The sequence below is a fragment of the Mugil cephalus genome, chromosome 8 (genome assembly GCF_022458985.1).
Source record: "Mugil cephalus isolate CIBA_MC_2020 chromosome 8, CIBA_Mcephalus_1.1, whole genome shotgun sequence".
Classification (NCBI taxonomy): Eukaryota; Metazoa; Chordata; class Actinopteri; order Mugiliformes; family Mugilidae; genus Mugil; species Mugil cephalus.
In genome coordinates this window covers 1,449,802-1,469,508 of record NC_061777.1, presented here as the reverse complement: position 1 = coordinate 1,469,508, position 19,707 = coordinate 1,449,802, and the positions used below count along the sequence as shown (strand labels likewise).

At 39.5% G+C, this 19,707-nt stretch overlaps 1 protein-coding gene across 3 annotated transcripts in view; it reads right to left on the bottom strand.

Moving 5' to 3' along the window:
- The window catches only part of prdm6 (PR domain containing 6), an 83,215-nt gene that overhangs the window by 52,657 nt on the left and 10,851 nt on the right, over positions 1 to 19,707 (bottom strand). For all 3 annotated transcript variants that reach the window (XM_047592919.1, XM_047592920.1, XM_047592918.1), the window contains exons 4-5: positions 18,695 to 18,853; positions 107 to 234 (exon numbers count right to left, since the gene is read on the bottom strand). In XM_047592919.1, the coding sequence (XP_047448875.1) occupies positions 107 to 234; positions 18,695 to 18,853 (287 nt within the window). The remainder of the gene's footprint in view (positions 1 to 106; positions 235 to 18,694; positions 18,854 to 19,707) is intronic.

Below are 19,707 nucleotides of genomic sequence, written 5' to 3'. Positions count from 1 at the left end.
TGCTCTGGTCCTGGTTTACACACACATGAACACACACCTACGATCAACAAGGACACGTTTAGTCCACCTGCATCACATGTTAAGAGAACGAAGACTTGGTTCTTACCGGTACTGTACGACCATCATGTTCTGTTCCCCACAGTGTCTGGCGCAGCGAATGTACCTCATCCAGCTGGACTTACTCGGATCATTACCATCAATAAAGTGCTGTAACGTCCCCTCTGCATCATAGATCTGGAACACACAAATACACGGAGTCAGAGCTTTTATGATTACGATAATAACCGGTCTGTAAATGTTCTCAGTCATCACGGTATCTTAAAACAAAGGTAACTGGACTTATTTAGACTTATTTTTTATCCACATAGCTTCATCAATTCTCACAGACTAGTGGGGTTCATGTTTTTAAAGGGAGTATCTGTGGGTGGCGCACCTGATAACACCCAATACCGACCTGCAGTTATTCAGATTACGCTGGGTGGTGTATTTTTTATCTATTTATTTTTTTAATTAATGGTTCTGACTATGCTTGAATGGCAATAATCTCTCCAGACCCATGAGACACATGAAAGGCTCTGATCATGTGAGTTTCAGAAAAAACACCTAGAACTTAAGAAGATGAATGGTGGTGAAATTTCTGCAAGAGAACTGAAAACCAGTCCAGCAGCCTGTGTGTTTTTTATATTCTGATAACATATTATTATATTGTGACCCGAGTAGCTGGGGATCTGCACAGACTGGATAGAGAGGTTGTCCTTCTCCTGACTCCTGTGACTCCACAAAATCCACACAAACATGTCTATAAAATAAATCACTACCTATCTGAACTAATAAATTAACATTAGATGGGGAAGACTCAACTAAAAAAACAATGTCAGAAAGATAAATATCACTTTAATAATTTAACATTCTACATCAGGTATTATCTCATTTATGATGCCTTCATTTTAGATTATAACTCTTAAAAATGATAAATATTTCACTAACATTTTCACATTTCTCTCACTGTCTTCAGCGTTTTGATATTTTTACTAGACAATTAACTAAACTCTCCGATAATCTAAACATGAGACAATTTATTTCCTTTCCACCGACTCCCAAAACATTTTAAGAAATAAACACCAGCAGCTACGTGGCCAACAAACATCCTGGTGACAGGAAATCATCAGACTGACAACAAAATATCACATCCGTTGATTTCACTTTTTGTCTCAAATTGGATAACAATTAAACAGACATTATTTTCGCAATAATTACGATTTTACCCGTGTGTCATTCAACAGCATTTTCAAGTCACAGAATGAACACAACATCAAACATGCATGCATAAATAAAAAGTGCGCTATGGTTTACTGTGTCACTTATTAAACTTTAATTAGGGTCAGACACTCACTTGCCAGTTCATTAGGTACAGGTTTGCATATTGAGAGTTTGCTTAAAATAACATAAAGAGCTGTTGATGCAACTGTCTTTTATTTTGGAGGCTGTGTTTTTTAGTACTATTAAATTGTATAAACATGTTGTATAAACATATTTTTGACATTTTAGCCAGTTGTGCTGCCACCTTTCTGTCGCTGTTTCAACATCACCTGCTAAAATGTGAGTGCAAGTGAGTTTATATTTATTAACTAGTTTATCCCTAGTGTTGGTAGATCTAACGTCTCCATTTTGTGTCACCTCCTTTGTTTTCCGGCCTGTAACCCCAAAATGTGTCTTTGCCCACTCTCTTAATTAATTCTTAATTAATTCCTAAAATGCCTCTGAAACGAAAGGAAAGAAATCCAGGAAGTAGAAGCAGAAACGAGAACTGCCATTTTGTTTTGAAATCTCGTGAGATCGCGGGCGTAAAATTACCGTTAAAACCAACAGTAAGTCCACTAAAATGAGACAGAAATGAATTAGTACGATGCTAATAGCACCGTTTGTATATTTATATTAATTTAGTCTTTCAACTTTAACGGATATTATCATATTATGAGCACTATGACACATTAAAATCAACGAAAATTGCGTCATATTCATTATAACGCACTTTACTTTAGGCTAGTAAACTACCTGTTAGCTAGCCAAGCTAGTTAACTAGCTGTTGGCTAACTAGCCTAGCCCAGTTAACGCAAATGTTAATAAGATTTGGGTTAACTGTCAAAGAAATCAACATAATAGACAATTATACTTTTAAATTTGAATGACTAAATATATAGGGTCTCTCGGGAAGTTGCTAACATTTAAAGAATATAGGAAAATGAAAGGGGGAAGTGAACCGTTAGCTACTTGTCTCCTCCTCTGTCGTTCAACGGCGCGATTTCATCAAAGGAGGCGCCGCCATCTTGAAGTTTACTAACAGAACCAAACCTCGGACAGAACCTTCTCAAAGATTTTAAACGGCCGCCTCACATTTAGAAAGACCGAGACACTTCACTCTATATCACTCCGCCGCAAAACAACTCCCACTAATATATCCAAGCCACATACGCAGAGTTAAATAGTCCCTCCTGAAGAAAACGAATATTTTTAAAGTTTCGAGGTATATATATATATATATATATATAAATCACCCAGAAAAATAAAATTCAACAAGTTAAAAAGTATATAAAAATTCTCTTACTTATTTGGTGCTTAATTTGTGCATTTCTTTTTTGTTATTCATTGTCATTTAAATTTAAAATCTGTTTAAAATTAAGCTGTGCATGTGCAAATAGTGTTTTATTATTTTTGTATTTTAAATCTAGTTGTTTTGAAATGACTTTTAATTTGTGGATACATCTTTCTTTGTCTCACTTATTAATTAATAAGGATATATATTTAAATAAAAATAGTATTTAAAATTAACTGCACAGCTAAAAGAATAATAATAATAATAAAAAAAAGATGCAGGTCAGCTTCTGAGGATGTGTGGTCTCTTTAAATTTTATTTTTTTTTAAATAAAAAAAGTCCCTGCAGACGTCACTTCTGATTTCCTCTTAAGATTTCCCTCCAACAACATTTATTCCCAAGTAAAGAGTTCTCTGACACATGAAGTCACACTTTAAAATCCCAAAAAAGCTATTTGACTGTCAATGGAAAGTGTCACTTTAAGGAATGTTTATTAAAGTCGGACGGGGACGACCTTAAACATGTCGCGGAGCTGATAATATACAACCTGCAGTTAAATAAAATTCTGCTCCACTGTATTTATACCCAGAGTTTAGGTTAAAGTGATGAACTGTAAAACTGTCAGTAGAGTTAAGTGTATTTATGGTAAATCAAAGTCGAAAAGATGTTTATTTTTAGAGATGAATCACATAATTGTGTGATCGTGTTTCTTAAAAATCAACCTTAGCGTCTGGAGATGATGACTGGGGCTGCACTCGCAGCGCACACAAAGCCAAATAACTCCCGTTGATTTGAAATGTTTAAAACAAGCTTCTGCAACTAATCATTAGCCTCTTATCCTCCGTCAGGCCGGAGCTGTGATTATTACGGGCCTGCTGGGTGCTAAACGTTATACAAACCTGATTTACACCTGCTCTAAAAGCCTCGCCGCTGCGTCTGCCAGCTCTGACAACTAAAAATACTCTGTCAGAGCAGCACTGGAGGTTTGCACTTTAAAGTCGATGCATGAACTTGAAACATAAACCAAACAAGTGGAGGAGGAGGAGGAGGAGGAGGAGGAGGAGGAGGACGAAGAAGAAGTCTTTTTCTTTTAGCTGCTCGGTTTAAGTTAGGTCCTCTCAGGAGGAAACACATCTCACTTTGTGCACAACAAAATATTTAAAAAGTTAGACTGAAAATGAAAGCCACCTCTCAAATCTGCTCCATTTTATTTTTTAAAGACACAGATTATTTTACATGCTTCTATTTTGTTACACCTGGATAATTTTTAATGGCCTGTCTGGACACTAACATAACATAAAATAATCCTTAATTTATCCAACAGTGGGAAAAATATGCAGCGTTGCACCAAATTCAAAATATAAGCAGCCAGGTTCTGTCTTAAGTTAAGTTTCTTCCTTAAAACATTTAAGTTTTATCAGAGAGTTTTTCCTGCTATTAGCTGGGAGGCTTAGAAAACCTACAGTTAGCTGGGAGGCTAGGAAGAGCTACTATTAGCTAGGAAGAGCTAGGAAAAGCTACCATTGCTTAATTAATTGTGTTTAATATTAATTGAGAGATGAGTCTGTGAGTCTACTAGCCTGCATCTACTAGTCGCTAAGATCGTGTCTAAAGCTGATGCTAAAAACAACAAAACTTATTTTAACTGTGTAAATTGTATCTGTTAAAGTGCTGCAGTGTTTAAGACTTTAGAGTAATTTTGAAGCACATTCAGCTGTTATTAATGTGTAAAACTGTAAAAATATAAGTCTTTAAATATAAATAAAGAAGTTTATTTATTACCAAATAATTTGGTCATATTACAATTAAAACTAAGAAAACTTGTTGGGCTGCAGGTCAATTTGAGTGAGTCTGGAGTCGACAATAAATAAAGGAATGATAATAAATAGAGGAATATAAATCTGTTTGGGACCAAAAATATTGGTAATTAATAGTGTCTGTATCCTCCGTTTCATTCACGTGTTCAGTTTGTTCTGCCGCCATAAGAAGACCAGTATTTTTTGTGGCAAGCGATTTGCCACTGAGATAATTAAAACTCATGCAGGGCTCCGTTAATGATTAAAAATTTATCTTTGTGTTTTTTTTTTCCTCGCCAATAGTTTGTGGCAAACGATACGAGACAACAAAAAATAAAAATCACTTTCTAAAGCCAATGTTTGATAATTACAATAAGCTCATGATTTCAGTTTATCTTGGTTTTTGGTTCTAGGGTTCTAGGGTTCTAGGGTTCCTTGCAGCTCCATTTTTTTAATTCGTATTTTTATAAATAAATCAAATAAAATATTTCAGCCTCTGCTAGGAAGCTTTTTCATATTTCTATCATATTTTCATATTTCTATAAATAATTTATATCTATATAGTACCTTTTAAAAGTGCTCTATAAATAAAAATGTATTATTATTATATATAATATTTTATTTAGTGATGGAAGTAGAAGTGTCAGCCACAGTGAGCTGTTAGATGAGGAGCTGTACGCAGGTAACCAACTTCTTTTAAGGTCAATAATCGGAGAGTTTGTTTTGTGCGACCTCTACATCTCCTGCTACTTTCACTCACTACAGGTGTCGTCCAATCAGCCCCGACTAAAATGCTACAGATTTAAATTTGGAGCAAAGATTTGCTCTGATTTGTGTCCTCAGCTCTTACAACAAACAGTACAACTTAGCGGATGAAATTTACACAGAAAAAATAAGAACAAAAGAATCAACGTTGACGTGAAGATATTCTCTGCGAAACAAAACGATTGACGAAACAATTAAAAATGAGTGAATAAATCAAGGGAAAGCCGAGGACTTCACAGCTAATAGTGATCATAAGCAGTTAAAAGGAGTCGATCCTCCTCAGCCTCCGTCTCTGTGTGTTCATTATTAATCCATCCCTCCATCCATCCATGGCGGTGCAGTGTGGCTGTATTGAGGAGGCGTTGAGAGTGTTTATAAGGTGATGACCCGAGCCAATAGCCGGCCTCTCCGCTGTCCATACAGCCAACAAACAATCGATGCTGTAAATGACTGCGAGAATCAAAGGAAACGGCCTCATTTATTATTCTCTGTATGTAAGCACTTTAAAAGCCGTCACAGACGCTCTGTCTGCAGACTCTGCTGCCTCCATCTGAAGCTTTCTTTGGGCTTTTAGTTTAATGCAACCCACTTTATACTGACTTTCTGTTGTTTAGCTGTTGGACGACGTGTGCACAAAGAAACCTCAAACTGTACACAATACAAGATATTATTAAGACACACAACCACACGAGATCTTAGAAGTAAACGGACAGAAACACAACTGAGGATGTTTTGTTTAGGAAGCTAGAAAGAGCTACTACTAGCTGAGAGGCTAGCAAGAACTACAGTTAGCTTTGAGGCTAGAAAGAGCTACTACTAGCTGGGAGGCTAGAGAGAACTACAGTTAGCTTTGAGGCTAGGAAGAGCTACTATTAGCTGGGAGGCTAGGAAGAACTACAGTTAGCTTTGAGGTTACGAAAGCTACTGTTAGCTGGGAGGCTAGGAAGAGTTATTATTAGGTGGGAGGCTAGAGATAACTACAGTTAGCTTTGAGACTAGGAGCCTATGACAAGCTACTGTTTGCTGGGAGGCTAGGGAGAGCTACTATTAGCTTTGGGGCTAGAGAGCTAGGAAAAACTACTTTTAGCTGGGAGGTTAGGGAGATACGAGGAGCTACTATTAGCTGTAAGGCTAGGAAGAACTACAGTTAGCTTTGAGGCTAGGAGGCTAGGAATAGCTACTATTAACTGGGAGGCCAGGGAGCTAGGAAGAGCTACCATTGCATAATTAATTATGTTTAATATTAATTGAGAGATGAGTCTGTGAGTGGTTGAGGAGGTTTAATATCAGGTCTGTAAATCATTACCAGATAATATGAAATAAAACCAGATTCCTCCTACGATTGTGGGGAAGCAGGAGTTAAATCAGGCTAAAGCTCCGGGGATCTTAGTCCAGAATTAGGTTTTAATACTATAACAAATAAATCCGAAATCTAAAGTGGACATAAGCAAATTCCCATAGCTAGATTCTGTGATTTCAGATTTCAGACTGTGTGTTAATAATCTGCTGGTTCATTTTAAATGTGCGTGACCTTCTGCTGACTGTACAGTAAGTCGTCTCAGACCTGCAGCTGCTTTCCAGCCTGAAGCCGTTCTGTCAAAAGCATTTTTGCCGCCTGTGTTTATCAAATCTATCGGCGCAAAATTCCATCTGAAGACAAACGGCCAAATATAACATGTTGTTTAGTTCCACGGCCAGAAAAACGCTGCAAACACTGGCGAGACCCGGCTTCACTTCACAGCTCCGGCCGACATTTTTCCATCTGAGCACAACAATCGTGACAAACCTTGATTTTTTTCTTCTTCTTCTTCTTCTGTTGCAGCTTCAGTTTTCTAAAGCTCAGTAAATAATCCTTGTTTGACCTTCAGTCTCTTTCGGGCGGATGAAGCTTTCAGCAGCCTTGTATTAACACACTGAGACCTCACATAAGATCTGCTACTGGACGACTTCACGGCTAATTCACTTTTGGGATTTTCTAATTTCACACTATTTTAAATTCTAGCCAAAAATCTGGAACATACTAAATGCTACTAAATTATACTGTTTTATATAAGTAATAAATAAATATCTTGCATTCATGTGCCACTTTATTAGGAACACCTGCACAGATGAAGGTTTGTTCGTCCAGAAAGACGCCAACAACCAACGTGTCGACCAGAGATCAAGAACGTTAATGAAATTCATCAAGTCGTAGCAATGACAGGAGGATATATTTGGATTTAATCTCCACTTTGAGACCAAACTGGGAGTTGACTGACATATGAGGCAAAGACAGTTCCTAAAAAACCTGAAGGAAACACGATACAACCATCTTGGTTTCTACCACCAAATCCACCTTGACGATAGCGTCAGTTATTGGGAGGAAAAGATGGCGTCATCCTCTAATTCAGACCTTAGTCACGTTTCCAAACCAAAAACAACTCCATCTTCAATCATTTAAAACTGTGTGATTCTTTTGTGCAGCCTCTAAACATTTCTGGTAACTGCTGATCTGTCTCAATTTTGGTTCTGATAAATTAAAAATTTTTAAAAAGATTTGAAAAATTAATTAAACCAATTAAACCAATGACTGTTACAAAAAAAATGAACAACAATTAGCTTGTTTTGTTAACAGACCTAATCCACAGTTTAGGCTTCTCCGTTAAGTTGACACAGCTAGCTAGCTAGCCAGCTAGCGTCGTAGCTGACTGCTGTTTTGGATTAGTGAGGAATCTGTGAGGTTAACTGAGGAGTCTGGAGATACAGACATTTATACAATTTGTTTTTGGCGTAATTTCAGCTAAAGTTTCAGTCATCATTGTTGAAAATGAAGCAGAAAGTAGAAACAAAAATTGACCCGACTGGTAAAAAAAAGACACAGCGCCGACTAGTGTTCAGGTGGAGTTGCTACAGAGTGAACCAGACAGACGAGGCACAAGTAGAAATGACTCAAACCACTGTAGGCTACATACGTAAGTTACTGCATCTGGGCCTATAAACATGTCCACCATTTTGGTTCCTGCAACTGGTATTACACACTCCTCAAGGAGGCGAAGCAGAGAAAAAGAAGAATGATTTAACCAATCAGGAGGCTGCTGTCATGACACTGCTGACCTGTGATTGGCCAGGACTATGCCAATTGAAGCCACACCCACTGTTTGGCTCAGCCAATCAAAACATAGTATCATGATTATCATCAAGACACTAAATAAAATAAAGCCAGATTAGAAAGTGATTTCTCCGACACAGATATAATTTGTTATCTTCCATATAAAATTTGATATATTGCCAGAACACAATTAAAACTAATTTTGAATGAGCTAATTTTTATTATTGTTATTAAATTCGGACAGTTATTTAGTTAATTAGCATCACATTCTAGTGATATCTAGGCATTGTTTTGCATAATAAATAATTATGGATTTTGTAAAGACGTGATCATTGTGAACATAAAAACATTATAACTCTTTTTTCTTTTTCTTTCTTTTTTTTACTTTTAATAAAAAATGTAGAATTACATCCCATGGACTTCAAAAGTCCCTCAATTATATATTGACCCGAAAAACTATTTTACAAAGGTTATTTTTGTGGTAAGAGGTCACTGAAGTTACATGAAAAAGCAATATTTTTCATGTAGCTGCATCATAGTCTTTTCTGTCCCCCCACCTCCTAAAAAGTAGATGGATTAGAGTTAATGTCTCACTTGGCTTCCTCAAATAAAATCCCTACACCACCACTGACCACAGTAAAATGTTTAAAGTCTTCAACAGATCACATTCAACCTGAATTTAAGCTGAGAGATTTGTTATTTCAGATGAATTAGAAGTAGCAGCGAGTGTCATGAGGTGTGAGCAGCAGGACTGGAGGTAACACACTCACACCGTGTCAGGTTGTGTGTCTTTAGTGGAGTGGATTACAGCCTCGTCTCTGTTAGTCATTGATCTTCGCTGTCAGTGCTTCACTTAAAGCTCCGTCACTGTCCACGAACCGAGGGAAGACACGGAGCAACATGGCGCCCTCCGGTCTGAACCTGTCGGCCGTCTGTGAGATGACGTTTAAAACGTTTTAAAGCCTCATACTCTGGTTCTTTTGGCCATTTTCTCTTTATTCCTGAGCGTGTGAAAGTGACCTGCGCAGCCTCAACTAACAGCCGACTCAAATTAACCGACAGCGTTACGACCTTTCGACCCAATTACAAAAGCAAATCTGCTGCTTGTCTGAGCAGAAGCTGCAGGAGATACGCAGCGGGCGTGTGTGCAGACGGGAATGTGGTTCGGTTATCAGCTAACAACACTTAACTGCAGCTCGGAACCAACGCTGGCATGTAAATGGCTGCTCGGTCATCGCAGGGCGACGTGTGCGAGACGAGTGTGTTTTAATGCAGCCGAGTTATCGTGTCTGATGGAGGTGTTAACGCACACAATCACACAGGAGTGTATTTAAATCTATTTTAACCAACAGCAGCAGAGTTCAACGCCTAGTTCTGTTCCCCCAAAGACCAACGTGTCAGACTTTAGTCATGTGGAAATATTTTATGACTTTTTGTGCATCTTTAACCAACAAATAAATCATTACAGTGAGTGTGTAACTTGAGGCTCTGTAGCTTCATTTACTGCATTTCAAGTCCTAAAAGAACTCGTCATGACAACTTTTAGAGTTTGTACAGAAACCCTGACAGCGTTTTTTAAGTCTATGCAACAGAATTAAAATAATTTAAAGACGGATGAACAAAGACGACAGTCAGACGTTTGCGTCCATTGGGCCAAAGGTGAGCGTAGCTAGTTTTTGCAAAATATTTAAGGTTTTGATTCACCAGACGTTTGCCAGTGTTGGGTCAGAGTTAAGGTTAGGGTTCGGGTTGGGCCTAGTTTCTTCGCTGTCCCACTTTATTGATCAGAAGTGCAGCGTTTTAGTTTTTATTTTAAAATATTTAAGGCTGTGATCCAACATTTATCAGCAATGGGCCAGTTGAGTTACCGGTGAATATTCCTGATCCTGGGTTTTACAGCGTGTCCTGCACCGTTGGCACTGAAACTAATTTTTAGATTTTTATTTTAGATCCAGATATAAAATAATTAAGGTTGGCCCGGGGTTAGTTCTAGTTTTTGCCGTTTCTCCTGCACCGTTGACACTTATCAGATCTCTGTCTGCAATTCTTGATTTTCTAATTATTTATTTCAGATCTAGATCTAAAATATTTAGATTATTAGACTGTGATGCAGTGAGATAACAGTCGGCTGTTTGGAGGAGCTGGGCCGACGCTGTTTGCTGGGGTTGATGTTTCATGCATCGTTGTTCATCCATTCAAACTGACCAATGAGCTGCAGCCCAGCACATTTTCAGAGTCTCTAATTAAACGTCGCTCAGAACGTCACAGTCAGAAAAAGTCTCTCTCTGGTTCCTGAACACACCGTTCTTCTTCCTGTTCTTCTTCTTTTTCAGTCTAAATCCTGTAAAACTGTTCCTGAGAGCCGATCAATGCTCACACGCTTCTGTTCTACAGCTAATCAATGAAACTCTACTAATTCTACTGTTATCTGCCTCCCTTCTCCTCCTCCTTCTTATCTCACCACATCTCCTCCTCCTCCTCCTCCTCTCCTTCACCTTGTCTTTCTTTTTCTAATCTTAAGGAGCGAGACACCTCTTGTTGAATTTGTTTAGCGTCTCCATTCCCTGGTTTAATGGTTTAAAGGAAAAGTCTTTTAGGCGTTTTTAGATGCTTCATTTATAGGAAGTTTACAGACGGGCCGTTTAAATCCATTTGGTGTCAGTTTGTGAAATTTAAATCTTTTATATTCTCCATCTGCTTTAAATCCTCTCCAACATCTTCTTCTCCTCCTTCTTCCCTATAAGGAGACACACGTCCATCTGATTCACCTCATGGTTGTCGCTCAGTGTTAAATGTCCTGTAACCACAGGATTAGTCGGGCTCGGTTAAATAAAAACCAAAATAAAGCTGTGCTCATTCATCCTGTCTGACACGCTGCCGTTCACTCCACCACATCTTTCACTTTTCTACAACACAACACGTCGTCGAGGGCTCCATATTTCACGAGTGTCGCTGCCGCCGCTGCCACCGCTGCCGCCGCCTCGGTGCCCAAGAGCAACAGTCGGGGCCTCCACGCTTCAGCCGGAGCTGCCTCGGAGCTGCTGAAACTTTTCAGACTCATAAATCAGCGGGGTAATAATCGTTCAGAGAAGCCGATAATATTTGGATAACCGGCCCCGATCCGGAGCGTTGCCGCCTGGAGGCCGAGACGCTGCTTTCTCACACAACACCAGGACGAGAGAGGAGCAGCAGAGTGTGACGCACCAACGCCACCCGCAGGCCTGAGGCCCCCCCAACCACCCCACCACCCCAACCAGAACCACCTGGACCGTCACCTGGACCATGGGTTCCACCATGAGATTAAAGTCTTCCTGGAGTCACCGTTATTTATCCACTGATACCAACCAACTCCTCCGGGCTGATGGAAGCTTTACTCCAGACACAGGATAAAACACAGGAACAGATGAATGTTGTAGGAAATTTTTTTTTTTTTTTTTTTTAAATTTGACAGCTTTTATGTATTAATTTCTACTTTGCTTTATAGTCACTTTTATCTTTATGTCTTAATTTATGAGTATGTCTGTTTATGGATGGATGCATGTGGGTTTTATTACCTATTTATTTATTTATTTTTAATTATTTTTTAATTCAATTCAATTCAGTTTGACAGCACTAAGCAGTGCCCACGCCAACACAGACGTCAGCCAACATTCAACAATAATAACACAAACCACACTAACACTGGCAGACGTAACATGCAGGTGTCGTCCTGTGTCTCCCACGCACAACCACGAGGTTCATTAGCAGAAAATGAACATGAACAAATGTAAAAAATGCTCCTATAAGAAATCAGGGGTTCATTCTTGTTCTTATATGGAGCTTTTAAAACGACTTCCTGAGGGCATGAGCTGAAAGTTACAGTAACTTACACTGGTATAAAGCCTGTCATTCATTTATTATATAAAGTCATATTTTAGGAAATGTTCTGTCCTGTATTTTCTAACTGACTTTGTCTTTGTTACTTGCTTTTACTGCTCTGCTTTGTTTTTAAATGTGCTTCAAAAATAAATGGACATAATCTCAACTCAACCAACAGCAGCGACTGATACAGCTGATACAGCTGATACACCATATATATATATATATATATATATATATATATATATATATATATATATATATATCATACCATGACCTGGATGACTAGTGAATGGTTTATCCAAGAATAAAAAAACCCTTTCTCCCCAATTCACTACTCAAGTTTGTTATCAATAAACCAATGGGACAAGAAAACAGCGACCGAGGTTAATCTGGTCGTCAACAGACTTTAGTTATGTGAAATGCTTCAAACTGAAACCAGCCTCACCGCCAGTCATTTAGAACTGAGGGGGGATGAGGAGTGACACACCTTCAATAAAAAAATGAGTCAAGTGGCTTTATTTTTAGTTATCGCAATGAAACACTGTCCGCCATCTTGGTTCCTACCATCAGATCCACCACGTTTAAAGTCTGGGACGAACCCAAAAACCCAACCGGAGCCTGGAAGAGGCTCTGATCCAAAACCGAGACACAAACTACAATGAATACTAGTGAAGAAATGATGAGAGGTAATAGTTGTTAGTCTTAGACACATGTTTGCATCTATGCCAAAACAAACTTAGAGTCTGGAGAGATTCTGTTCCTTAATACACCAATAATTTGGAAAAGAAGATGATGACACGGTGAAGAATTCTCAAACGAGCCAAGTTTCCTTTGATTAACCTCGTGAGACCCAAGAATTTGTTTGGAATGCATCTTAATTTCTTTAGATAAGATAAAGATCTTAAGGTATTTGGGACACAGGGATTAATTTAAATCACCAACGTCAACCAAACTTAATTTTAAGGCAAAAGCAGAATTGGAAACGATGAAATCGTCTTTTATTTAGTTTTATTATTATTTTTAAATCCATAATCAAAACAAAAATAAATAAATAAAACTAAACTTGTCTTTTATTCTAAAGTGAGAAAAATATTAATAAATTACTTTCCACTAACTAATTCCTCCAAATCTCTAATTCCTTTCTGTGTTTTCTAATAATTATGTCTGAGAAATCCTTAATGAATTTATTTCTTTATTAATTGTTGTCCACGAACAAGCACTGGGGAATTTGTTCAATTGTTATATCAAACTATAAAAGTTAATAAGAATAAATAAGCAAGTGTATTGACCCTTCACTACCAGGACATGCAGACAAAAGTGTCTCCTTATGAGGACAACAGGTCTAAATGAAGCAGACCTAATGTCCCTGTATGAGGACGCCGGGTCTCGGGAGGTTAAGATATTGTAAATAAACACCGTCCGCTATTTTGGTTCCTGCTAATACCTAAGGTATTTATGCTAAAGGATTAACCACAAACTGGAACGACAAAGGATGACAAGAAACTGACTTGTTCTCCCTTGGTTCTATCCTGGAGTTGTGGAACCAGGGTGGCACCTCCAACCACTCATAGCAGCAACATTACAATAACATAACTACTACTTTTTAGCTTTTTTAGGTTTTTTAGCAAATATTTACTTTAGTTCAACAGAACTGGGCACGAGAAAGAAGAATAATTTTTATTGGCACGCGTCCATCCCTGCAAACAAAGAGTGGGGAGAAGCCTCGGAGCAGAGGGCGGCCATGAGCAAAACCGACCGAGGAGCTCAGAGAGGTCGGATGCCTTGCTGAAGAGCACAACTGCCACGGACGTTAAAGAGGAAAAGTGCTGTTCACTCAAAACCCCCCATTTATGGAAGCGGCGTAGACGTAGATGAGTCGGACGAACGGCATGTAATATGTTTGTTTTTGCAGACCTTTTTCATTGCTTTTCCATTTTAAATGTTTTACGCGGTGTCCCAGCGGTTCGGGCGCATACCATACAGGCGATAGTTGGCGGGACCTTTGCTCTGATCTCCCTTTTCCACATTTTTCTGTCTTTCTACTGCGACAATCCAATAAAAGCAAAATAAAATAAAAAATAATCATAATAAAATCTATTTTAAAAAATGTATAAAACTAGCCGGTTGACGTCATCACGGTTCTCGTGTCAGGTCCAACGTCCTTGCTTCTTTTATTGCAAACCTGTAGAATGAGTTTAAGTCGGATTTGTTTGTGTTTCACAAATAAAACGTCGCGATTCAGGATTCAAAATTTGGTGTAAAGTTTCCTCTAAATTTCTCACTTCTTTCCTTTGTCTTGAACTTCTCTCCATCTTCTCCGGTGTTTGTGTTTCTTCCTGCGAGGCACCGCTCTTTTCAAAAGTGCTACATCAATAATAAAGTTTGCTTTTCTCCACCCGCCCTTCACCAGCTGTGTTAAAGATCTCCAGCTTTCATCCTTCTGATCCGATGCTTCTAACCAATCAGCTGATTCCTGCCCTCTTAAAATAAAGTGGAAGTTCTACTACGTGATTAACGTCCACACATGCTAATCACGACATGTGAAGGAAGGAGAGGAAACAAGCAGCAGCTCTGAGGCTGGAAAAACACCCTGATCAAACATGCTGCTGGATTATGGAGGCGCTACATACATGTACGTATGTTATTCTAACATGGAGGTGCTGCTGGAAAAACCCCCCAGTCTTTGTTCTCAAACCCCTGCAGTCACCGTGCCTACGGGGTGATGTCACACACAGCCAGAAACGTTAACCCAACTCCTGGAAAAAAGATTCTGACACACAAACTAAAACAGAAGTAGGACCAGACAGGCCTGGAGCTCGGGTCTAGATCTCAACCAATGACAGATCTCTGTTTCTATTGGATCTGAGAGGAGAAGCAAACAGAAGCGCTAACATCATCTTAGCATGCTAACTTGCTAACCTTTGCCCTCTGGTGGACGTTCCGGGCTCCAGTTGCCTTGAGAACGCTCTTGGATATTTCCGAGTGAAACAAGCAGAATGTAAAATTATTGCAGGTATATTGATGCTGCACTTCTTAATTAACAAAAACCTCCAGACCTGAAGTGTTACCAGGGCTGAAATGTTTGTCTAATCCTTTTTATCCAAGACTGATTTGGTGGTAGGAACCAAACTAGTGGACGATATTTCCAGTTATTGCTGCACAAGAGGTATGTCCTGCTTCATATGAACATGTATGACCTATTAGATCAGATAAGTCGTGTGAAATTAACGGACTGAGCCTGACTTTTTATTACCAATATACCTGTTTATCTCAATATTTCTGTGGTTTAGTTGTGTTTTTGTCAAAAAGTCAAAGATATTTATTACCAGGGAAAACACAGAGGGTCTGTATCAAAGCGTCTGAGAGGCCGGACGTCATTTTCCACCAATAAAACACCTCCCATGTGATTTATAATGATGTGACTAACGTGCTGGTGTCAAACCAGCGATACACAAGTTACGAAAAATCACTGCAGCGTTTACTGGACGCTGCGACCGCAGACCGCTGGAAAACACAACAGAGTCAATGGGAATTCTGCAGGGAACGCGAACCCAGCACAGCAACAACCTGAAAACCCGAAGAAGAAAAAAAGGGAAAAGAAAAGACGGCAACAAGCGTTTTGGAATTTTCTGAACCCCCATGTGTCCCATCAAGAGCCCACTATCAAAATATTTGGCCTCAAACTGGGCAGCTCCAGTTTTTCTTTCTTTTCTGAAGGCCTGCTGCTGTTTTAAGAGACTCTGACAGCTCGGCCACTCTCTGATCTGTCCAAGAAAATAAAAAAAAAGACCCGTCCCAGTAAAAACCCGGCAGGACGAGGTCAGAGCCGAGGCATCGGGCGGCTCCTCTGTTTTCACTGCACATTCTTTTCAGTCAGGACGGCCTCGAGGTCGACGACGACAAGGAGCTCCGTCCGCCGGGCTTCGCACAAAGTTTCTCTGTTTATATTTAGAGCAATAAATAAATAGAAATGTCTGAGACGCCAGAGACGCTCAAACTGTAACACGACCTACAACGAATAAAGGCTACAACAACTGATCAGCTCATTCAGGACAGACAGCTCTGTAGGATTGATATGTAGCACCCAGCTTAGCCCAGTTAGCTTCCTAGCCTCCCAGCTAATAATAGCCTACAAGCTACGGTAGCACTTCCTAGCCTCCCAGCTAATAGTAGCTCCTCCAAGCCTACCAGCCAATAGTAGCTGTTTCTAGCCTCCCAGCTAATAGTAGTTCCTCCTAGCCTACCAGCTAATAGTAGTTCTTCCTAGCCTACAAGCTACAGCAGCACTTCCTAGCCTCCCAGCTAGTAGTTGCTATTCGCAGCTGCCTAGCCTCACAGCTAATAATAGCTCTTTGTAGCCTCCCAGCTAAAATTAGCTCTTTGTAGCCTCACAGCTAAAATTAGCTCTTTCTAGCCTCACAGCTAATAATAGCTCTTCGTAGCCTCCTAGCTAATAGTAGCTCCTCCTAGCCTCCCAGCTAATAGTAGCTGTTTCTACCCTCCTAGCTAATAGTAGTTCCTCCTTGCCTACAAGCTACAGCAGCACTTCCTAGATTCCTAGCTGCCTAGCCTCACAGCTAATAATAGCTCTTTGTAGCCTCCCAGCTAAAATTAGCTCTTTCTAGCCTCACAGCTAATAATAGCTCTTTGTAGCCTCCCAGCTAAAATTAGCTCTTTCTAGCCTCCCAGCTAACAGTAGCTATTCCTGTTCTTTAGTAGCATCCTGTTGTGCTTTAAATAATCTGTCTTCTACATGTGGCCACATGAGTGATGTTAAAATAAAAACCTGTTTATATATATATTTATTTCAGAATAAAGTCTGTACAGACACAGAATCTTTCCACCTTCCAGGAGAATCTTTCTGCCCTCGGAGGAGATCAATTTGTCGAGCTGTAAAATACTGCAGCACCAGGAAACACCTCCCCGCCGCTCCACCCGGCCGTGACGCCGAGCGTCTTAATTAAAACTGGCCCTTCCTGGACGCCATAGACAACATGACACGAGCCCCCTGATTGGCTGCGGGACACGCATCTCTTCCTGTTTGGGCTGGCGTCAATAAGCGAGTTTAACAACCAGCGACTTTTAATGGGATCTGTGTGCAAAGCTTCTCCGTCAATAGGCCCTAATGAGAGGCTATAGCCTGGAGGGGCCTCCAGGGGAGGAGCAAGGGCTGGTCCGAGGCCCCGAAGAGGGACACGGCTCCACTGAGGACGGGTCGGACGGGAAAGGATGCGAGGGGACAGACGTAACCATGGTAACCGCTACTCATCATCCACCCACAAATAAACAACAACAATAAACTACTACTTCCTCCTCTTATTCTTCCTCTTCCTCCTTCTATCTCTCGCTGCTTCTTCTTTTCATCCTCTTCTTCTTCTCTGCACCTCCTCCTCTTTATCCTCCTCCTCCTCCTCCTCTTCCTCCTAAGGTGAGGAACTTATTTTTAATCCTGACTCGATGCTCCTGCACTTGGCCAATGACTGAGGCCTAAATGACCCCCCTCATCCCCCTCTGACCTCTGACCCCTGCATCCCCCCTTCCTCCTCCTCCTCCTCCTCCTCCTCCACCTCCTCCTCCTGTGGTCAGAGGGAGACTGATGTCCGGTCAACCGTCGTCTGACTGACCTTTACCAGCTCGGCCACGAGGGACTCATCTATCTCCCCGTCTCCCATCGTCCCCCCGTCCTCCCCCCGTTCCTCCCCCCGTTTCTCCCTCATCCTCCCCTCGTTTCTCCCCCGTTCCTCCTCCTCCTAATGCTAATGCAGCTGTTTATAACGGCCACATTGACTTTTCTCCTGCCACTGTATGTAAATACGATGTGATCTGATCAATGGACTGAGAGGTGACACACACACACACACACACACACACACACACACACACACACACACACTCAACAACAATTAATTAATAAATTAATAAATTCATTCAGGATTTCTCAGGCAGATAATTATTAGAAAACACAGAAAGGAATTAGTTGTAGAAAGTAATTTATTTTATTAATATTTTTCTCACTTTAGAATAAAAGACAAGTTTAGTTTTATTTATTTATTTTTGCTTTTATTATGGATTTAAAAATAATAATAAAACTATATAAAAGACTGATATTTATAACTGAACTAATATTATTATTTATTGTATTATTATTAGTTACATACACTAAGAGTTAAAAGTTTAATTAAATTCTTTAGTAAAGTGGTCGTGTATAAACGTCTTAATAATAATAATAATAATAATAATAATAATAATAATAAACTACTGTTTAATTAACAGGATGATAAATAATGTTACACTGTTGTTAAATGTTTAAAGTGAAAACACATTCACTTAATTTTAAAAAACATTTTTACAACCAAAAGGCCAAAAGGATCAGTTTTATTCCACACGTTCTCTTTCTTTAATTAATGAATTTCTTAAAAATAAATTCATTCACAGTGTTTTAGATATTGTACATTTAGAATAAATGTGATATAAAAAATAATAAAACAAATAAAACGATAAAACAAATAAAACAAAGAAGGTGGATCATGTCTGGTCGTGTGTTTGGTTCTGGACCCTGAATGCAGCCCCCCCCCCCCCCCCCCCCCTTACCTCCCACAGGTGTCTACTGTTCCTCACGGTTCCCGCCTGCAGCTTGTCCAGGAGCAGCGGGACGCCCTGGAACGGGCCGATCCAGGTTCCCTGAGGGATCCTCTGGGACGCACAGATCCCGTATCCCAGACCAGGAACCGTGCTGGTGCAGAGACAAACCTGCAGAACCGGGGGGAGAACCGAGAACCAGGAACCCGCGTTCAGGACGATGTTCACGAAATAATCCACCTGGTTCTGGTTCAAGTTTTTCATTCATTTTTAAACATTTTGCTCCAACCTGTGTTTTTTGTCTTTTTGTTTTTATAAACTACAATTAAATCAAAATAAAAATGACAAATATTAAACTCAAACTTCAATTTAAAACATTTTGTGAACCTGGAGATTTTCTGACTACGTGTAATTAATAAAAATAATTAAATTAATTAATAATTAGATTTAACGAAGACGGATCATTTTTCTCATCATTTATTAATTTACTGATTATTTTCTGGATTCATTCATTTTTTAAAATAAAACTTTAGTGAAACAGTGAAAAAAAATGCACAAAAATATATAAATTTAATACATAATATATATATAATATAAAATAGTTTAACAAACAGGGTTATAGAGTATGGGCCCATTTAAGGGGTCTATACCGATCCGCCATAATATTATGACCGATTGTGGGAGCTTTCATCAGAGGTCAGAGGTCAGCGTGGACCCTTTGACTGGTTTCCACCAGAACCAGAACCGGACACAATGTTCCATGATCCAGGACCCTAAATCTGCTCCTCCTCCTCCTCCTCCTCCTCCTCCTTCATGCTAATTATCAGCAGTATGAAAATAAAAGTCGTCTCTTTGTCCATGTAAAGAGGCAGAAGATCAGAAAATCGACAATTTAGCAGCTTCACTTGAGACAATTTAAGACGAGATCGACTCATAATTTACATGTAAATGATATAAATATGTAGTTTTAAAGTAAATTATTGAATTATTTTTTAATATTTTGGTGGTTGACAGAGATCATGAGG